The 14,687-nt window shown below is 46.0% G+C and overlaps 1 protein-coding gene across 1 annotated transcript in view; it reads left to right on the top strand.

Moving 5' to 3' along the window:
- The first annotated feature begins 13,288 nt into the window (after window positions 1-13,288).
- Window positions 13,289-14,687, top strand: part of ECT2 (epithelial cell transforming 2) — a 113,592-nt gene continuing 112,193 nt past the window's right edge. The window contains exon 1 of the mRNA XM_085854424.1: window positions 13,289-13,699. Coding sequence (XP_085710550.1) covers window positions 13,615-13,699 — 85 coding nt within the window. The 5' untranslated portion in view covers window positions 13,289-13,614. The remainder of the gene's footprint in view (window positions 13,700-14,687) is intronic.

The following is a 14,687-nucleotide window of genomic DNA, read 5'->3' as shown; positions in this document are numbered from 1 at the left end:
CAGAGTCCAGGGACAGCTGGGCTCTACTCATTTTAAACTTCAATATGCATATGATTTTCTTTCCATTTTTTTGGAAACTGAGTCTCAAACCATGTTGGCCTTGATGGAAAATGAAATTAGATATCGAATTCGAGTGAATATAAGACCGTGACTCAGAAAGCGCAAGCCTTACAAAAGAGGCCCATGAAACCTCAGACCTATCCGGAGTCTAGAGATATGATGGCAGTAGTATATAAATTGTTGGTGGAGTCAGGCGAACTGTCCAACCAATGGGTGAAGCACGAACAGATGCTCAGACACACACACACACACACACACACACACACACACACACACACACACACACACACACACACACACACACACACACACACACACACACACACACACACACACACACGGCTCCTTTCATAATATACATTCATGTTCGTGTTTTGTCTGGACACAGGTTCAGTACTGCTGAAACAGCTTCTTGGCAAGGGTGATACTGGGTGGTTTGCCATTTCTTTCCCAGTCTTAGTTCGGACAGGAATTTGTTCATCATGCCGGCAATACCTCGGCAACTCTGGGTGAAGGACACCATGGGATCTTTAACATCCACAAACCACAAACCCTTCGAGGGGATATGGGAGGGACATTTCTGCTTACGTTTCTCTTAATGTTGCCTGCTTGTGGGAGTATGGTTATAGTCGTGGTCGAGTGGTTGGTCACTAAAAATATCTACAATTCTGGTTATCGAAGTTCCACTCTTCAATTTATGCTTGCCATGGAAATAACACTTGGATGCTGGGCTTTAAGTGTGCTCTTGAGGCAGGGGGTCATTCATATTCATTCATTTATTCATTCATTCATTCATTCATGTGCATCACTTGGTGACTGTTTTGCACTATTGTGGGGAGCACAGCAATGCTGCTATTGCAGTGCCCCTGAGAGGTTAAGGCAGGAATTTGGAATTTGTCCAGGTTGCCAGCACAAACTCACCTCCAATTGGTCAAAAAAACACTGTGGAATCTCCAAGGTCCAGCAACTAATGGTCGCAAATTTGTTCCAACATTAATGTCCATCCAAGGGACGATGGTGGACTTTGTGATGGTTCACTCCTGCCTGTGAAGCAGCAATCCATCTGACAGCTTATTGTCAGCTCAGGAATTGAACCAGCACTCGGCAAGACAGATTCAAAGGGAAGTACACTACTTCTGCATCATACTGTCAGACGATGCTTGTATAGGTGGTGTATAATTATCAACTACAAGTGCATGCAGATGGCGCAGTGATACTCTTCAATCTCATTGTGAAGAAGGGAGTGCTCTGGAATTCTGGACCATCCCATACCCATCAGAAGGACAATTTGTGAACAACAATCGAAAACCCTGCTTTACATAATCATGACCTTCTTTAGCTTACAAACACAACCACAATTTCCTTGAGTAGGTCCAATAGGCTAATCAAGTAACATGATAGGCAGCACTGCAGATATGGTGGTGGAAGCCCTGTGGCACATATGGGTGGTGGTGGCCCTTTCTGCGACCAACGATAAAGTAAAGCAGTGGTTTTCAAACTTTTTCACTGTCAGGTCAGGTATGGGAGAATGCGCCAGAGCAGCACGTTGCTGCGTCCACTTTCCACCAGTACTCCAGGGACCGCTGTCTGGCTATCCCCCAGGCAAATGCCCTGCCCATCCCCATCTCCTTGAAATGCTGATCAACCTGCTGCAACCATGAGGAACGTAGTCAGCCCATTGTCCTCCTCCACTCATGAGGCTCCCTCACTGAGAGAATCTGGTGAGCAGGATCAGCATCAGTAAAACGAGCAACATGTCCATACAGCAGCAGCTGATGCACACAGACTATGCAGGTAACAGATCTCATTTGAGTCTCTCTCAGTAACCACTCGTTGGACACAAAGTCTAACCAGCGATAGCCAAGGATTCTGCAAAGAGACCTGGTACCAAAGGAATTAAGTCTCCATCTCAGATCCCTGTTTGGAGTCCAAGTCTCACAACAAATCGCACAGGTACTGGCAGCGCCACACCCCATGATCCAGTGAATCCACGACTCCCCAGGCTCGACCCAGATGTCTGTTGACCTCTGGCTCACAGCCAGCAGAGGCTCTCCGTGACCTCGACATCCTCACCACAAACAGGTACAGACAGAATAGCAGCATCCAATATGTCATTGAAAGCCTGGATCTTAGTTTTGACCGAGGAAACCTGGAACCCAGTGGCTCCTACTGCTCGTTCAGCACCTCGAAGGACCCCAAAAGGATATCCAGAGTCTCCGCAAAGCTGACTGCATCATCTGGGAAATCAAGATCAGAGACCTTGACAATCCCAAACGAGGCACCGCAGTTTTATCTCTCCGACATCCTCCCAAGAATCCAGTCCATGCAAGTGCACGACTTTAGTCGTGCAAAGTCCTTCCTCGGCCCTCTTGAGCTCCTGACCACTTACAAAGCTTTTGTCCGTAGCCTGATGGAGTACTGCTCTCCCCTCTGGGCTGGTGCTCCTGCCTCCCACCTTTCTCGGCTTCACGCTGTCGAAACCAGGGCATTTAAGATCATCGGCATCTCCCGCAATGAAGCTGAGTCTTTGGGCCTCTCACTCAATCACCGCAGGTTGGTTGGTGGTCTTTCTGTCTTCTACCGACTCCTCTCCAGCCTTGCCCCCCCTGCTCTCTCTGCAATTTGTCCCCACCACATTTCCACAGGGCGCTCAAGGTCCGCCAACAACCCCCTTCTGGTAAAACTACCAAAATCACGAATCACTGCTCATCTTCACTCTTTAATTCCTCTTTTTTCCCGCCTTTGGAATAAACTTTCTCACTCTATTCTTTCCCATTCTTCCCTCCAGGCTTTCAAAACAGCTGTTCACTACCACCTCTTATCTTCCCCCATCCAAATCCTCGATCTTTTCTACCCCCGATAATCCACCCAAGCCCACTTCCATCATTTCTCCTGCTTTCCTTCCTGAAAGTCCCTGAAATGTCCATCTTCTCTTCGCCATGTTCCCCGTCCCATCCCCAATCCCTCTCCCTTCCACAGTTCACCTAATGTGTCTGTTCCCCACTATTTTGTCCCTTCCACTCCCGCCCCTCTTGTCTCATGCCTCCTTGCTGTGAGTTGTGTGTTTGCTCTCATACGAGCCTCGACCAAGGTATACAAAAAAAAAAGTGCTGAAAAGTGTGGGGCCAGTACACACCTCTGATGAACTCCAGTAACAACTGGAAATAAGTCAGAGATGGTACCACCACATCTCACAACACTATCAGTACAGAGTGTAGTTCAGATATCAGATCGATCAGTTTTGGTGGCACCCCACAAAGACCAGGAATCCTCCACAGGGAATCCCGATTCACTGAATCAAACGCTTTACAGAGATCAAAATAAGCTGCAAGCCGCCCCTGCCGAAACTCTAGTCTGCGTTCGGTGAGGACCCGAAGAGCAAGGATACCTCAATCGTTGACCTCTTTGGTGCAAAGCCTGACAGCTGTGGATGCTGATGCTCAAGCAGATGGTGGCGAACCCTATCAAGAATTATCCGAGCAAAGACCTTGCCCGGCACTGAGAACAGCGTCACCCCTCGGTAGTTGTTGCAGTCTTGGCGGTCACCCTTCCCTTTCCAGAGAGGGACAACAAGGCCCCTCTTCCAGTCAGTTGGGATGATGCCTGTGTTCCAGGCAGAGCACAAAACTGCATGCAACGACATGAGTGCAGCATTTCCACCAGCCTTGAGAAGTTCAGCATGGATGCCACAGATTCCTGGAGCTTTATTCCATTTCAACCAGTTCACCACAGCCTGTTTCCACAAACGAAGGTGGACCACAGTTGATTGGAGGGTCAGCAATCAGGATTGTAACACCCCTGACATCCAACTTGACAGCTGGTGGATCAGCCTGGTACCGACCCAGTGGGCCTTCACTTCGGACTCTTCTGTCAAGAGCCCATCGCCCGCTGCTCTAAGTTCAGTACACCGAGGGATGGGCTTAGAACGCAATGCGTGTATTCCCCTGTAAGGAGGAGGAGAATCACTTGACCACAGGTGATGCTCTACCCCCTTGCATATTCCTCAAACATAGGCCTCTTTGCACATACAGTTTTATGCCTCAGCTCCCTGAACAGCTCAGCTCTGCCATTCAGCCTGGCCCTGCGACTCTGCGCAATGGTATCCAGTGTCTCTTGAGAAAAAACAATTCTTCTTCACCCTCCGGTGAGTTCCAAGACATCTACAGGCAACATCAAGGACGGTGGTCCTGAAGGTTCCTCAACTCTTCAGGATTCTCCAAAGAACCCAGAGCCCTTAAATTTCCACTCAGCCTCTGCAAACTCCTCAGCTACACTATCTTTGTTGAGCTTGCCAACATCCAGCCTCGGTTGGGATGGAACCATTCTTCTGGATTGAATCTGAAACTTAAGAGTTGCCACAACAAGCTGGTGGTCAGTATTGAGGAACTGAGCACTCCAGTCGACACTGCAGTTCTGGATCATCCTCCAGTGACCATCGACGAGGACATGGTCAATCTCCTTTGCCACACCACCAGTGTTGGAATACCAAGTCCAGCGATGAGTTTGTGGGTGCTGAAACCATGAACCAGCCAGTCTAAGTACATTACTTCTTGCAAAGTCAAGGATCTTAGTGCTATTCTGGTTTACAGTTCCAGACCCATGAGGACCAACACATGTCTCATAACCATCCCTGTCATTTCCAGTTGATGCACTGAAATCTCCCAAGACGAGAAGTGTATCTCGCCTCGGGCACTGATCAACTACAGACTTGAGCGTGGCATGGAATGCATCCTTCACGGTGAGATCACCCGCCTCAGTTGGAGCATATACAGAGACCAGGGAAATGACACCTAAGGAGTGACAAATCCTTGGTCTCATAATATGCTCGTTGACTGGTGTTACCTCAATTATCATTGTAGTCAGCTTATTGGACACAGCTACAGCAACTCCTTGGGTATGGCAACCATCAGTGCGACCAGACCAATAGTAGGTGTAACCACCCGCCATGATCTCGCCGCAATCCGGTCTTCGAACCTCAGAGGGTGCTGCAATACCGATGTCCAAAAACTTGAGCTCAGATGATAAGAGAGACAGGTGATCATCCTCTCTTTGGGACAGGACATTCCAGGCACCCACCCGAAGGGACCGACTCAGGTTAACCCAAGGAGACCGCCGTCTGGTGGACGGCACCTCAGCACGACTCCGACACACTCTCCCGCAATCTGACCCAGGGATGTTACCCCATGGTTTCCCTCCTATCATCAAGGATTGGGGGTCCTGAAGGCTTTGCCCCAATCCCGTCATCCGGTGAGCTGCCCTGCGAAGGGAAGCTGCACAGGAGGTACTCCCACGGAATGGGTTTTCAGATTTTTATGCTTTTGGAATGTTTTGTGGAATGAAGGGTTTTAAGGTGGCCGGAGTGCAAATCCTGCCACCTACCTCTGAATAAAATGTCACTCAACTGCACGAGGACGTCCGCAGACACAGTTGAGCATTAGTTATGGATGGTCGATGGCTCACAAGGATCTCCTCTACCCTTTCTCACTGATGATGCTCAAAACCCTTATGTCTTATTCTATGGCGCCCCGATTCAATTTTTTATCTGCATAGTTGGTTACCTTAAGAACATTGCAGGCTCCACGAGTGAAATCGATGCAGAATATTATATCAATGAAAAGCACGGCCCGTGAAGCCGTGAAGCCATCAGTCCACGAAGCTGTGAGGCGGTGATGTCATGTGACTCTATGTCTATTAATTATGTAATGTTTGAACGTCACTTTCACCCTGACTGCACACCTGCATGTCTATTAATTGTGTACTATTGGAGCGTACTTTTTGACCCTTTTGACTGCTGAGACCCCTTCTGCTGAGACCACTTCGACCATTGAAGACCCTATATAACCCCCAAGACTTTTAACACTCCAAAGACGTTTAAGACCCAAAAGACCTGAGGGCCCAAAAGACCCAGATGACACAAAAGACCATGAGGACCCAAAATACCACGAGGACCCAAAAGACCCCAAGCACCCAAAAGACTCGAAAAAACCCTCAGCCTCTGAGGTCCCAAAAGACCCTTTCAGATAATTGAAACCCCCTTTACCTTGTTGGAGCTATGCTGAGATATTGTCCACCTGATGGCGATCTCCTTGGGTTAACCTGAGGCGTTCTCTTCAGGTGGGTGCCTGGAATGTGCTATCCCTAATAGAGGATGATCACCTGTCTCTTATCATCTGAGCTCAGGCGTTTGAACATCAGTATTGCAGCTCTATCTGAGCTTCGGAGACTGGATAGTGGCGAAATCAGTGCGGGTGGTGACACCAACGATTGGTCTGGTCGCTCTGATGGTTACCATGCCCAAGGAGTTGCTGTAGCTGTGTCCAATAAGCTGACTCCAATGGTAATTGAGGTAACATCGGTCAACGAGCGGATTATGAGACCAAGGATTCGTCATTCCTTAGGTGTCATTTCCCTGGTCTCTGTGTATGCTCCGATGGAGGCGAGTGATCTCACCGTGAAGGACGCATTCTATGCTACGCTCAAGTCTGTGGTTTATCAGTGCCGCAGGTGAGATACTCTTGTAGTCTTGGGGGATTTCAATGCATCGACTGGAACCCCAGGGGTCTGGAAATGTGTATCAGAAGAGCACTAAGTTTCTTGAATTTGCAAGAAATCATGGACTTAGACTGGCTGGTTCATGGTTTTAGTGCCCACAAGCTCATCGATGGACGTGGTATTCCAATGATGGCGGAGTGGCAACGGAGATTATCCAGGTGCTCGTTGATGGTCTTGGGAGGATGATGCAGAGCTGCAGGGTCTACCAGAGTGCTCAATCCCTCAATCCCTCAATCGGAGTGCTCAATCCCAATCAACTGTGATACACAGGCTCGTGTTAGCAACTTTGAAGTTACAGCTTAAATCCAGGACAATGGTACCATCCCAGCCTAGACTGGATGTTGGCAAGCTCAAGGATGAGAGGGTAGCTGAAGAGTTTGCGAACAGGCTGAGTGGTGATTTGGGGGCAGTGGAGTGCTTTCAAGACCACCAGCCTTGATGTTGTTGGTGGGTGTCTTGTAACTCACCATGGGGCAAAGAACAATTTTGTCACTCAAGGGACACTGGATATCATTGACAAGAGTTGCAGGGGCAGAGTAACTGGCAGAGCTGAGCTGTTCAGGGTGTTGAGGCATAAAACTGTGCGTGTGCTGAGGGTTGAAAAGGAGGCCCATGTGCGAGGAATCTGTGAGGGGGTAGAGCATCACCTGTGGACAGGTGATTCTCGTCCCGCTTACAGGGGAATTCGCGCATTGCGTTCATCCAAGCCCATCCCTCTGAGCACTGCAGTGAGAGCAGAGAGTGGTACGCTCTTGACAGAGGAGTCTGAAGTGAAGGCCCGCTGGGCCGGTTACTTTGAGCGGTTGTACTAGGCTGATCCCCCAGCTATCAAGTTGGACGTCAAGGGTGTTACAATCCCTGTTGCTGACGCTCGAATCAACTCTGGTCCACCTGCGCTTGTGGAAACATAGGCTCTGGTGAACCAATTGGAATGCGGTAAAGGTCCTGGGATCTGTGGCATCCATGCTGAACTTCTCGAGGCTGTTGGAAATGCTGCACTCGTTTTATTGCATGCAGTTCTGTGCTCTGCCTGGAACACAGGCATCATCCCAACTGACAGTAAGAGGGGCCTTGTTGTTCCTCTCTGGAAAGGGAATGGTGATCGCCAGGACTGCAACAACTACCGAGGGGTGATGCTGCTCTCAGTGCCGGGCAAGGTCTTTACCCAGATAATTCTTGATAGGGTTTGCCACCATCTGCTTGAGCACCCGCATCCGGAGGAGTCAGGCTTTACACCAAAGACAACAATTGACCGTATCCTTGCCCTTCGGGTCCTCACCGAACACGGATGAGTTTCAGGAGGGGCTGCTTGCAGCCTGTGTTGATCTCTATAAAGCGTTCAATTCAGTAAATCTGGATTCCCTCTGGAGGATTCTTGGTCTTCGTGGGGTGCCACCAAAACTGGTCAATCTGATGTTTGAGTGATTCTCTGGTATTGAGAGTGCTGTTAGATGTGGTGGTACCATCTCCAACTTATTTCCAGTTGTTACTGGAGTTGGTCTGGGGTGTGTACTGGCCACCACACTTTTCAGCGCTTGTATGGACTGGATTCTGTGGAAGATGTCAGAGAGTTTAAGGTGTGGTGCGTTACTTGGGAATGTGAAGACCTCTGACATTGATTTCGCAGATGATGCAGTCATCTTTGCGGAGACTCTAGATATCCTTTTGGGGGCCCTCGAGGTGCTGAATGAGGAGTCGGAGCCACTGGGATTACGGGTTTCCTGGGTCAAAACTAAAATCCAGGCTTTGAATGACATCTTGGATGCTGCTATATTTGTGGTGAAGATGTTGAGGTCACAGAGAGATTCACTTACCTTGGCAGTGATATTCATGTCTCTGCTGGCTGTGAGCCAGTGGTCAATAGACATCTGGGTCAGGCCTGGGGAGTCATAGATTCACTGGATCATGGGGTGTGGTGCTGTCGGTACCTGTGGGGTAGCACAAAAGTCTGAGTCTTGAGGTTATTGGTGCTTCCAGTCTTGCTTGATGGATGTGAGACTTTGACTCTGACGAGGGATCTGAGATGGAGACTTAATTCCTTTGGTACCAGTTCTCTTCGGAGAATCCTTGGCGATTGCTGGTCGGGCTTTGTGTCCAGCAAGCGGTTGTTGAGACAGACTAAAATGAGGTTTGTTACCTGCATTGTCTGTGAGTGTCATCTGTGGATGAATGGACATGTGGCTCGTTTTCCTGACGTTGATCCTGCTCACTAGATTCTCTCAGTGATGAAGCCTCATGAGTGGAGGAGGCCAATAGGCTGACCACGTGCCTCTTGGTTGCAGCAAATTCATCGACATCTCAAGGAGATGGGGATGGGCCAGCAACTGCCTGGGGGATCTCCAGACAGAGGCCCCTGGAGCATCGGCGGAAAGTGGACGCAGAGACGTGCTGTTCCGGCGCATGTTCTTAAACCTAACCTGACCTGACCTTTAAGACCGTTTCAACACTTTTGGCACCTTTAAAGCCCCTCACCCTTTTGACCCCTCTAACCTTGAGACATTTACATCCTTTAAGTCCTTTTCAACATCTTAGACCTTCATACCATTTCGACCCCTTCCACCCTTCAAACAGATTAGACAGCTAAGACCGTTGAGGTGCTGGAGCTTTCGACCATTAGGAGCTTTAGACCACTTGGACATTTTTATATTACAATTAATATAATATCTACAATATTACGAATATATTTGTACGAAAGAAGTTTTTGCATTTCGAGAGGTGTAAATCATGACAACACAGCAAATCTCTGATGTAAATCCCTGTAACGATGTGTGGAGACGTGAGTGTAGCGAGCTGATCAACACTAGTTATTGGATAAAATACATAACTACCCTCGCTGAAGGATTCGGAGAGGGTATTGCAATCCGGTCTGTTTGTCTGTCTGTCTGTTTGTCCGCACCGAACTTTCGTGTTTTTCTCTGCAACCGCTCGTCGGATTGAGACGAAATCTTCACAATTGGTGCGACGACTCACTCATGTAGAATGTTTTAATAATTATGACGTCATAGGTCATGTGGTGTGGCAGCCATATTGGACAAAGGGAAAAATATTTGAACGTCTGTATCTCTGAAACTGCACCAAGGAAAAAATTCAAACTTGGCGCATAGCAAGTACTCCTCATGGGGAATGAGTTTGATATTTTATAACGTCATCAGTGCCCTTGTTTGACGTAATCATTGCCTATGCATAACACTACATCTGATCAGTATGAAAAATTTTGAGGGTCATCTGGAGACAAAATGGTTCTGAGAAAAAACAATTCATGACATCATGAGTCACGTGATTTGGCAGTCGTATTTTTTTTTTATCTTCAAAAATCTTCTTCTCTGAAGTGGCTTCACAGATTGAGGAAAAACTTTACACATATGACCGCCTGTCCAGGAGGAACAAAAGCTTCACAGATATGATGTCATTGGTCACATGATTTGGCAGCCATATTGGATTTCCCCTAAAACCAATAAAAATCTTCTCCAGAACGGCTGAACAAATCGAGGGGAAACTTTACACAAGTGTTCTCCAAGCCACGGGTGTACAAGTGGCACAAAGCAAGCACTCCTGTGGAATGAGTGTGGTATTTTATGACGTCATAGGTGCTTGCCTTCATTATGACGTCATCATTGCATATGGAGAATGCGACATCCGATTAGTATATAAATTTTTGAGCGTCATCTATGGATAAAACGTTCCAAAATATTTTTGATGACATCATCGGTCACATGATTCAGCAGCCATATATATTTTTAACCTTCAAAAATCTCTGAAATTGCTGATAATATCGTGATGAAACTTCACACATGTGACCGCCTGTCCATTAGGAACAAAAAATTCGCACATACGATATCATAGGTCACATGGTTTGGAAGCCATATTGGATTTACCTGAAAACCTATAAAAATACATCACTCAAAAGAAGTCCTGGTGAGGGTTTGCAATCTCTGATTGCTCTTTTTCTTGTTTCAGGAGTGTTTTTGCAGGATTTTTTTATACCCTGGTGGTGATACTCTTTTATACCCTTTTATATACCTTGGTGACAGGGTTTACCACCAATACACAACTGAAGATTGGCAAAGCATGCAATTAGACTGTCAAAAAGATAATGTATCACTGTGACAACTGCCAAGCTGCATACCTCGACCACCAACTAGGAAGGAGGTTATGTTTTCTCCCCTCTCTGTCTGTTTTTTTTTTTTTGGTGCAGGATATCTCAAAAAGTTGTTGACACATCCAGATGAAATTTGGTGGGCAGGTTAGGTGTGTGACAAGGATGAACGAATTATATTTTGGTTAATATCCAGATCCGGATCCGGCGACTTGAATATTTAAAGTGATTCTTCACTATTGAGAGATCGGGCCAAAAACAATATATAGCACGATATCTCAAAAAGTTGCGGACGGATTCGGATGAAACTTGGTGTGCACATTGGGTGTATGACAACGAACAATTGTTTCAATTTTGGTGAAGATCCGAATCAGGATCTGGATTGGAGAGTTATTTAATTTTTTAACTGATTCTTCACCATTGAGAGATTGGACCAAAAACGATATAGTACTGTATAGCATGATATTTTAAAAATGTATTGGGCCCGATATGTTCTGGTGGATCAAGCATTACAGGGTGGAGGTATGCGTTTGAGTTTGAGTTTGAGTAATGGAACTTTCAGTAACACAATGAGAAGCATTGCTCTATATATATTCCTGGTATCGGATTCTGCCAACAAATCTAGTAAAAATCCCTCGACCATCTAGTCTATATTATTATATCTAATATATCTAGTGTGAATGCCGACGATATTAATGAAACAATTTCCATCTAGACTTGTTAAATACCCCATTGAATGCCCAATTTTTGTAGCAAATTTGCTACACTGGTTCATACAGGGGTTAATAAGCTAAAATTCACACCAACAAGAAGAATTCACAACTCGAGAATGCCGTTAGCGTGTACACTTTCAGCCGGTTAAGTAAGGTGTGCAAAAATTAGATATACATCATGACAATAATCCTGGACGAGCCCTTGGGTGGTGGAGGCCCTGGTTCCAGGGTTGCATTTCAGGGGCTAACAGGTCCTCACGATGGTTGTCATGAAACAAGTCGTTATTGGATAATAATTAATAAAAACATTTTAAAAAAATGAAAAAGGATGGAGGAATGTTATAGTGGGGCAACGCAGCATAACAATTGTACATTTTGTGAGGAAAGCACCAAATTTGGCACACTAGTCGCCTATCATATTATGAACAGATTTGGATATTGGGCCATCTCAAATTCAGCCGCTGATGGCTGTGGCAGCCATTTTCCACTGCCATCAAAAATTTTGAGATGGCCCAATATCCAAATCTGTTCATATTATGATAGGCGACTAGTGTGCCAAATTTGGTGCTTTCCTCACAAAATGCACAATTGTTATGCTATATTTAGCTAAGTTGCCCCACTATTACTCCAAAAAGGATGTAAACAAGGTCGAGATGGTCACAAGAAAACGATCATACTAATTTAGGGCTTCCACAGAATATCATAGGCCTACTGCAGTTCTTTCAAACGTTTACATTCTCGAATCGAATTTCTGTCTCGTTATATAGAATTGTGTGGAGTTTCTATCGAGCACTTTTCTTTTCGCAGGGCTTGAAATGATGATCACATTTTGTTCCGTTTAAATTGCATTGAGTGTTTTGTTTGTATCTGCACACAGATTGACTGAGAAAATTGGTGTTTGGATGTGAAAATGAGGTTGAAAATGCATTTTCATCGGATTCGTTCGAATGAGTTCCTTTTCTCGTCCTGTAGGATAATCTGCTCTCATTGGCACTGTTCTCACTAATTTGTACCTCCTTGTGAACTCTTGGAACATCTACACCTGTTGATCCCCCCCCCCCCCGCAGAGGTTCAAACATCATGATCTCTTCTGTAATTAAAATTTTAGAGATATTTCAAGTGACGAAGCTCTATTTTTGTTAAATAGTATTAAATATTTCAGTCAACAGGTGAAAGTTTGTATTTATTCTTGTACCGGCTCATATTCTTGAAGGAGCGGTGTAGTAGAGGTGGTTTCATTAGTTTTTTTCCCCCCCTAATTTGTTTTTCTTTCACTCTTCGCGTTTATTCTTTCAAATTGTGTTTAAAAAAGAAGCAAATTTTTAGATTTATTGGAGGTATTCCAAACGCTAATTCTGGGAAAAGGCCAATAATATTGAGTCGGGTGAAAAACAATTCAAACGGAATGACGTAATGACGTACGATGCTGTATTTTAAGAATTACCTCAGATTGAATGAGCTTGCAATCCATGACCAATGAGCCTGCCAAGTCAGCCGTTCCTTAGCAACCGTTTTGTCTTGAGTGCTTGCTTGATTACTTAAGCCGCTTGGCGAGCACTCTACGAGCTGATTGGTCATGGAGCACACTTCAAGCTTCCTCTTGTTACGTTATATATATCCATGAGATAATATTATGTTCTCTTGCGTTGTTGTAACAATTCCTTTTTGATTTGTTCGTGATTGAAGAGCGTGACTCCCTTCCCTGGTCATGCGGTCATTATTTCTAAGATTCTTTGGTCATCGAATCGCGAGTGGATGGGAAATGTACGTTTTATTACATGGATATTAATAAATGATCTTGCATGTTGAATTTTAAACTTGTTTTAACACCGACCCACAAACGACAACAACCGGAAGGAAATGTTCATCACGTGATGATCTTGACCAATCCGAGCATGCTTACTCAAGCTGAGCGGTTTTGAAATTTCGAAAAAGCGCCGGTCGGTCCCTTTCGTCGGGATTGAGCACGAGTTTCCCCAAGATTACTTCGCTCCTGCCTTTGAGTTCGCCATGACGATTTCGCGGAGAGTCAACGTATTTTCTCCGAGGATATAAATATGCATCATCGCTCTTGCTGTTAGACGGACAGCAGCTCCCGCTCTCCTCGCCCTTGGGGTGCGGTTGGAAAGAATCACCAAGTGTTCGGGTCGAGAGCCGTGCACACCGAAACCCCATTGTTCGACACTTGGAAACATGGAGACTTCGCAACTGAGTTCTGTTTCATGTGTGGACGAGTCGAGTTTACTGCCCGCGTCCAGAGACACCGATGTGGACATGGGTACAGGAGAGGCGTGTGGTGATGGATGGAATGGCTCTTTGGGGTAGTCGTGTGTGGGGTGGGGGGGGGTTCTTAAGGGGAATGTGATGGTGGTGTTGGTATAGTGTGATTGTGGTGGTGTTGGTATCGTGTGATGGTGGTGGTGTTGGTATCGTGTGATGGTGGTGGTGTTGGTATAGTGTGATTGTGGTGGTGTTGGTATCGTGTGATGGTGGTGGTGTTTGTATGGTGTTGGTATAGTGTGATTGTGGTGGTGTTGGTATAGTGTGATTGTGGTGGTGTTGGTATAGTGTGATTGTGGTGGTGTTGGTATAGTGTGATTGTGGTGGTGTTGGTATAGTGTGATTGTGGTGGTGTTGGTATAGTGTGATTGTGGTGGTGTTGGTATCGTGTGATGGTGGTGGTGTTTGTATGGTGTTGGTATAGTGTGATTGTGGTGTTGGTATAGTGTGTTGGTGTTGGTATAGTGTGTTGGTGTTGGTATAGTGTGTTGGTGTTGGTATAGTGTGATGGTGTTGGTATCGTGTGATGGTGGTGGTGTTTGTATGGTGTTGGTATAGTGTGATGGTGTTGGTATTGTGATGTTATAGTGTGATTGTGGTGTTGGTATAGTGTGATGGTGTTGGTATCGTGTGATGGTGTTGGTATAGTGTGTTGGTGTTGGTATAGTGTGATTGTGGTGTTGATATAGTGTGTTGGTGTTGGTATAGTGTGATTGTGGTGTTGGTATAGTGTGTTGGTGTTGGTATAGTGTGTTGGTGTTGGTATAGTGTGTTGGTGTTGGTATAGTGTGATTGTGGTGTTGGTATAGTGTGTGGGTGTTGGTATAGTGTGTTGGTGTTGGTATAGTGTGTTGGTGTTGGTATAGTGTGTTGGTGTTGGTATAGTGTGATGGTGTTGGTATAGTGTGTTGGTGTTGGTATAGTGTGATGGTGTTGGTGTTGGCATAGTGTGATGGTGTTGGTGTTGGTATAGTGTGATGGTGTTG

The sequence above is a fragment of the Eptatretus burgeri genome, chromosome 14 (assembly GCF_056783735.1).
Source record: "Eptatretus burgeri isolate ZD-2024b chromosome 14, Ebu_testis_v1, whole genome shotgun sequence".
Lineage (NCBI taxonomy): Eukaryota > Metazoa > Chordata > Myxini > Myxiniformes > Myxinidae > Eptatretus > Eptatretus burgeri.
Note: the sequence above shows the minus strand (reverse complement) of the source record. Positions and strands in the feature narration are given on the sequence as shown.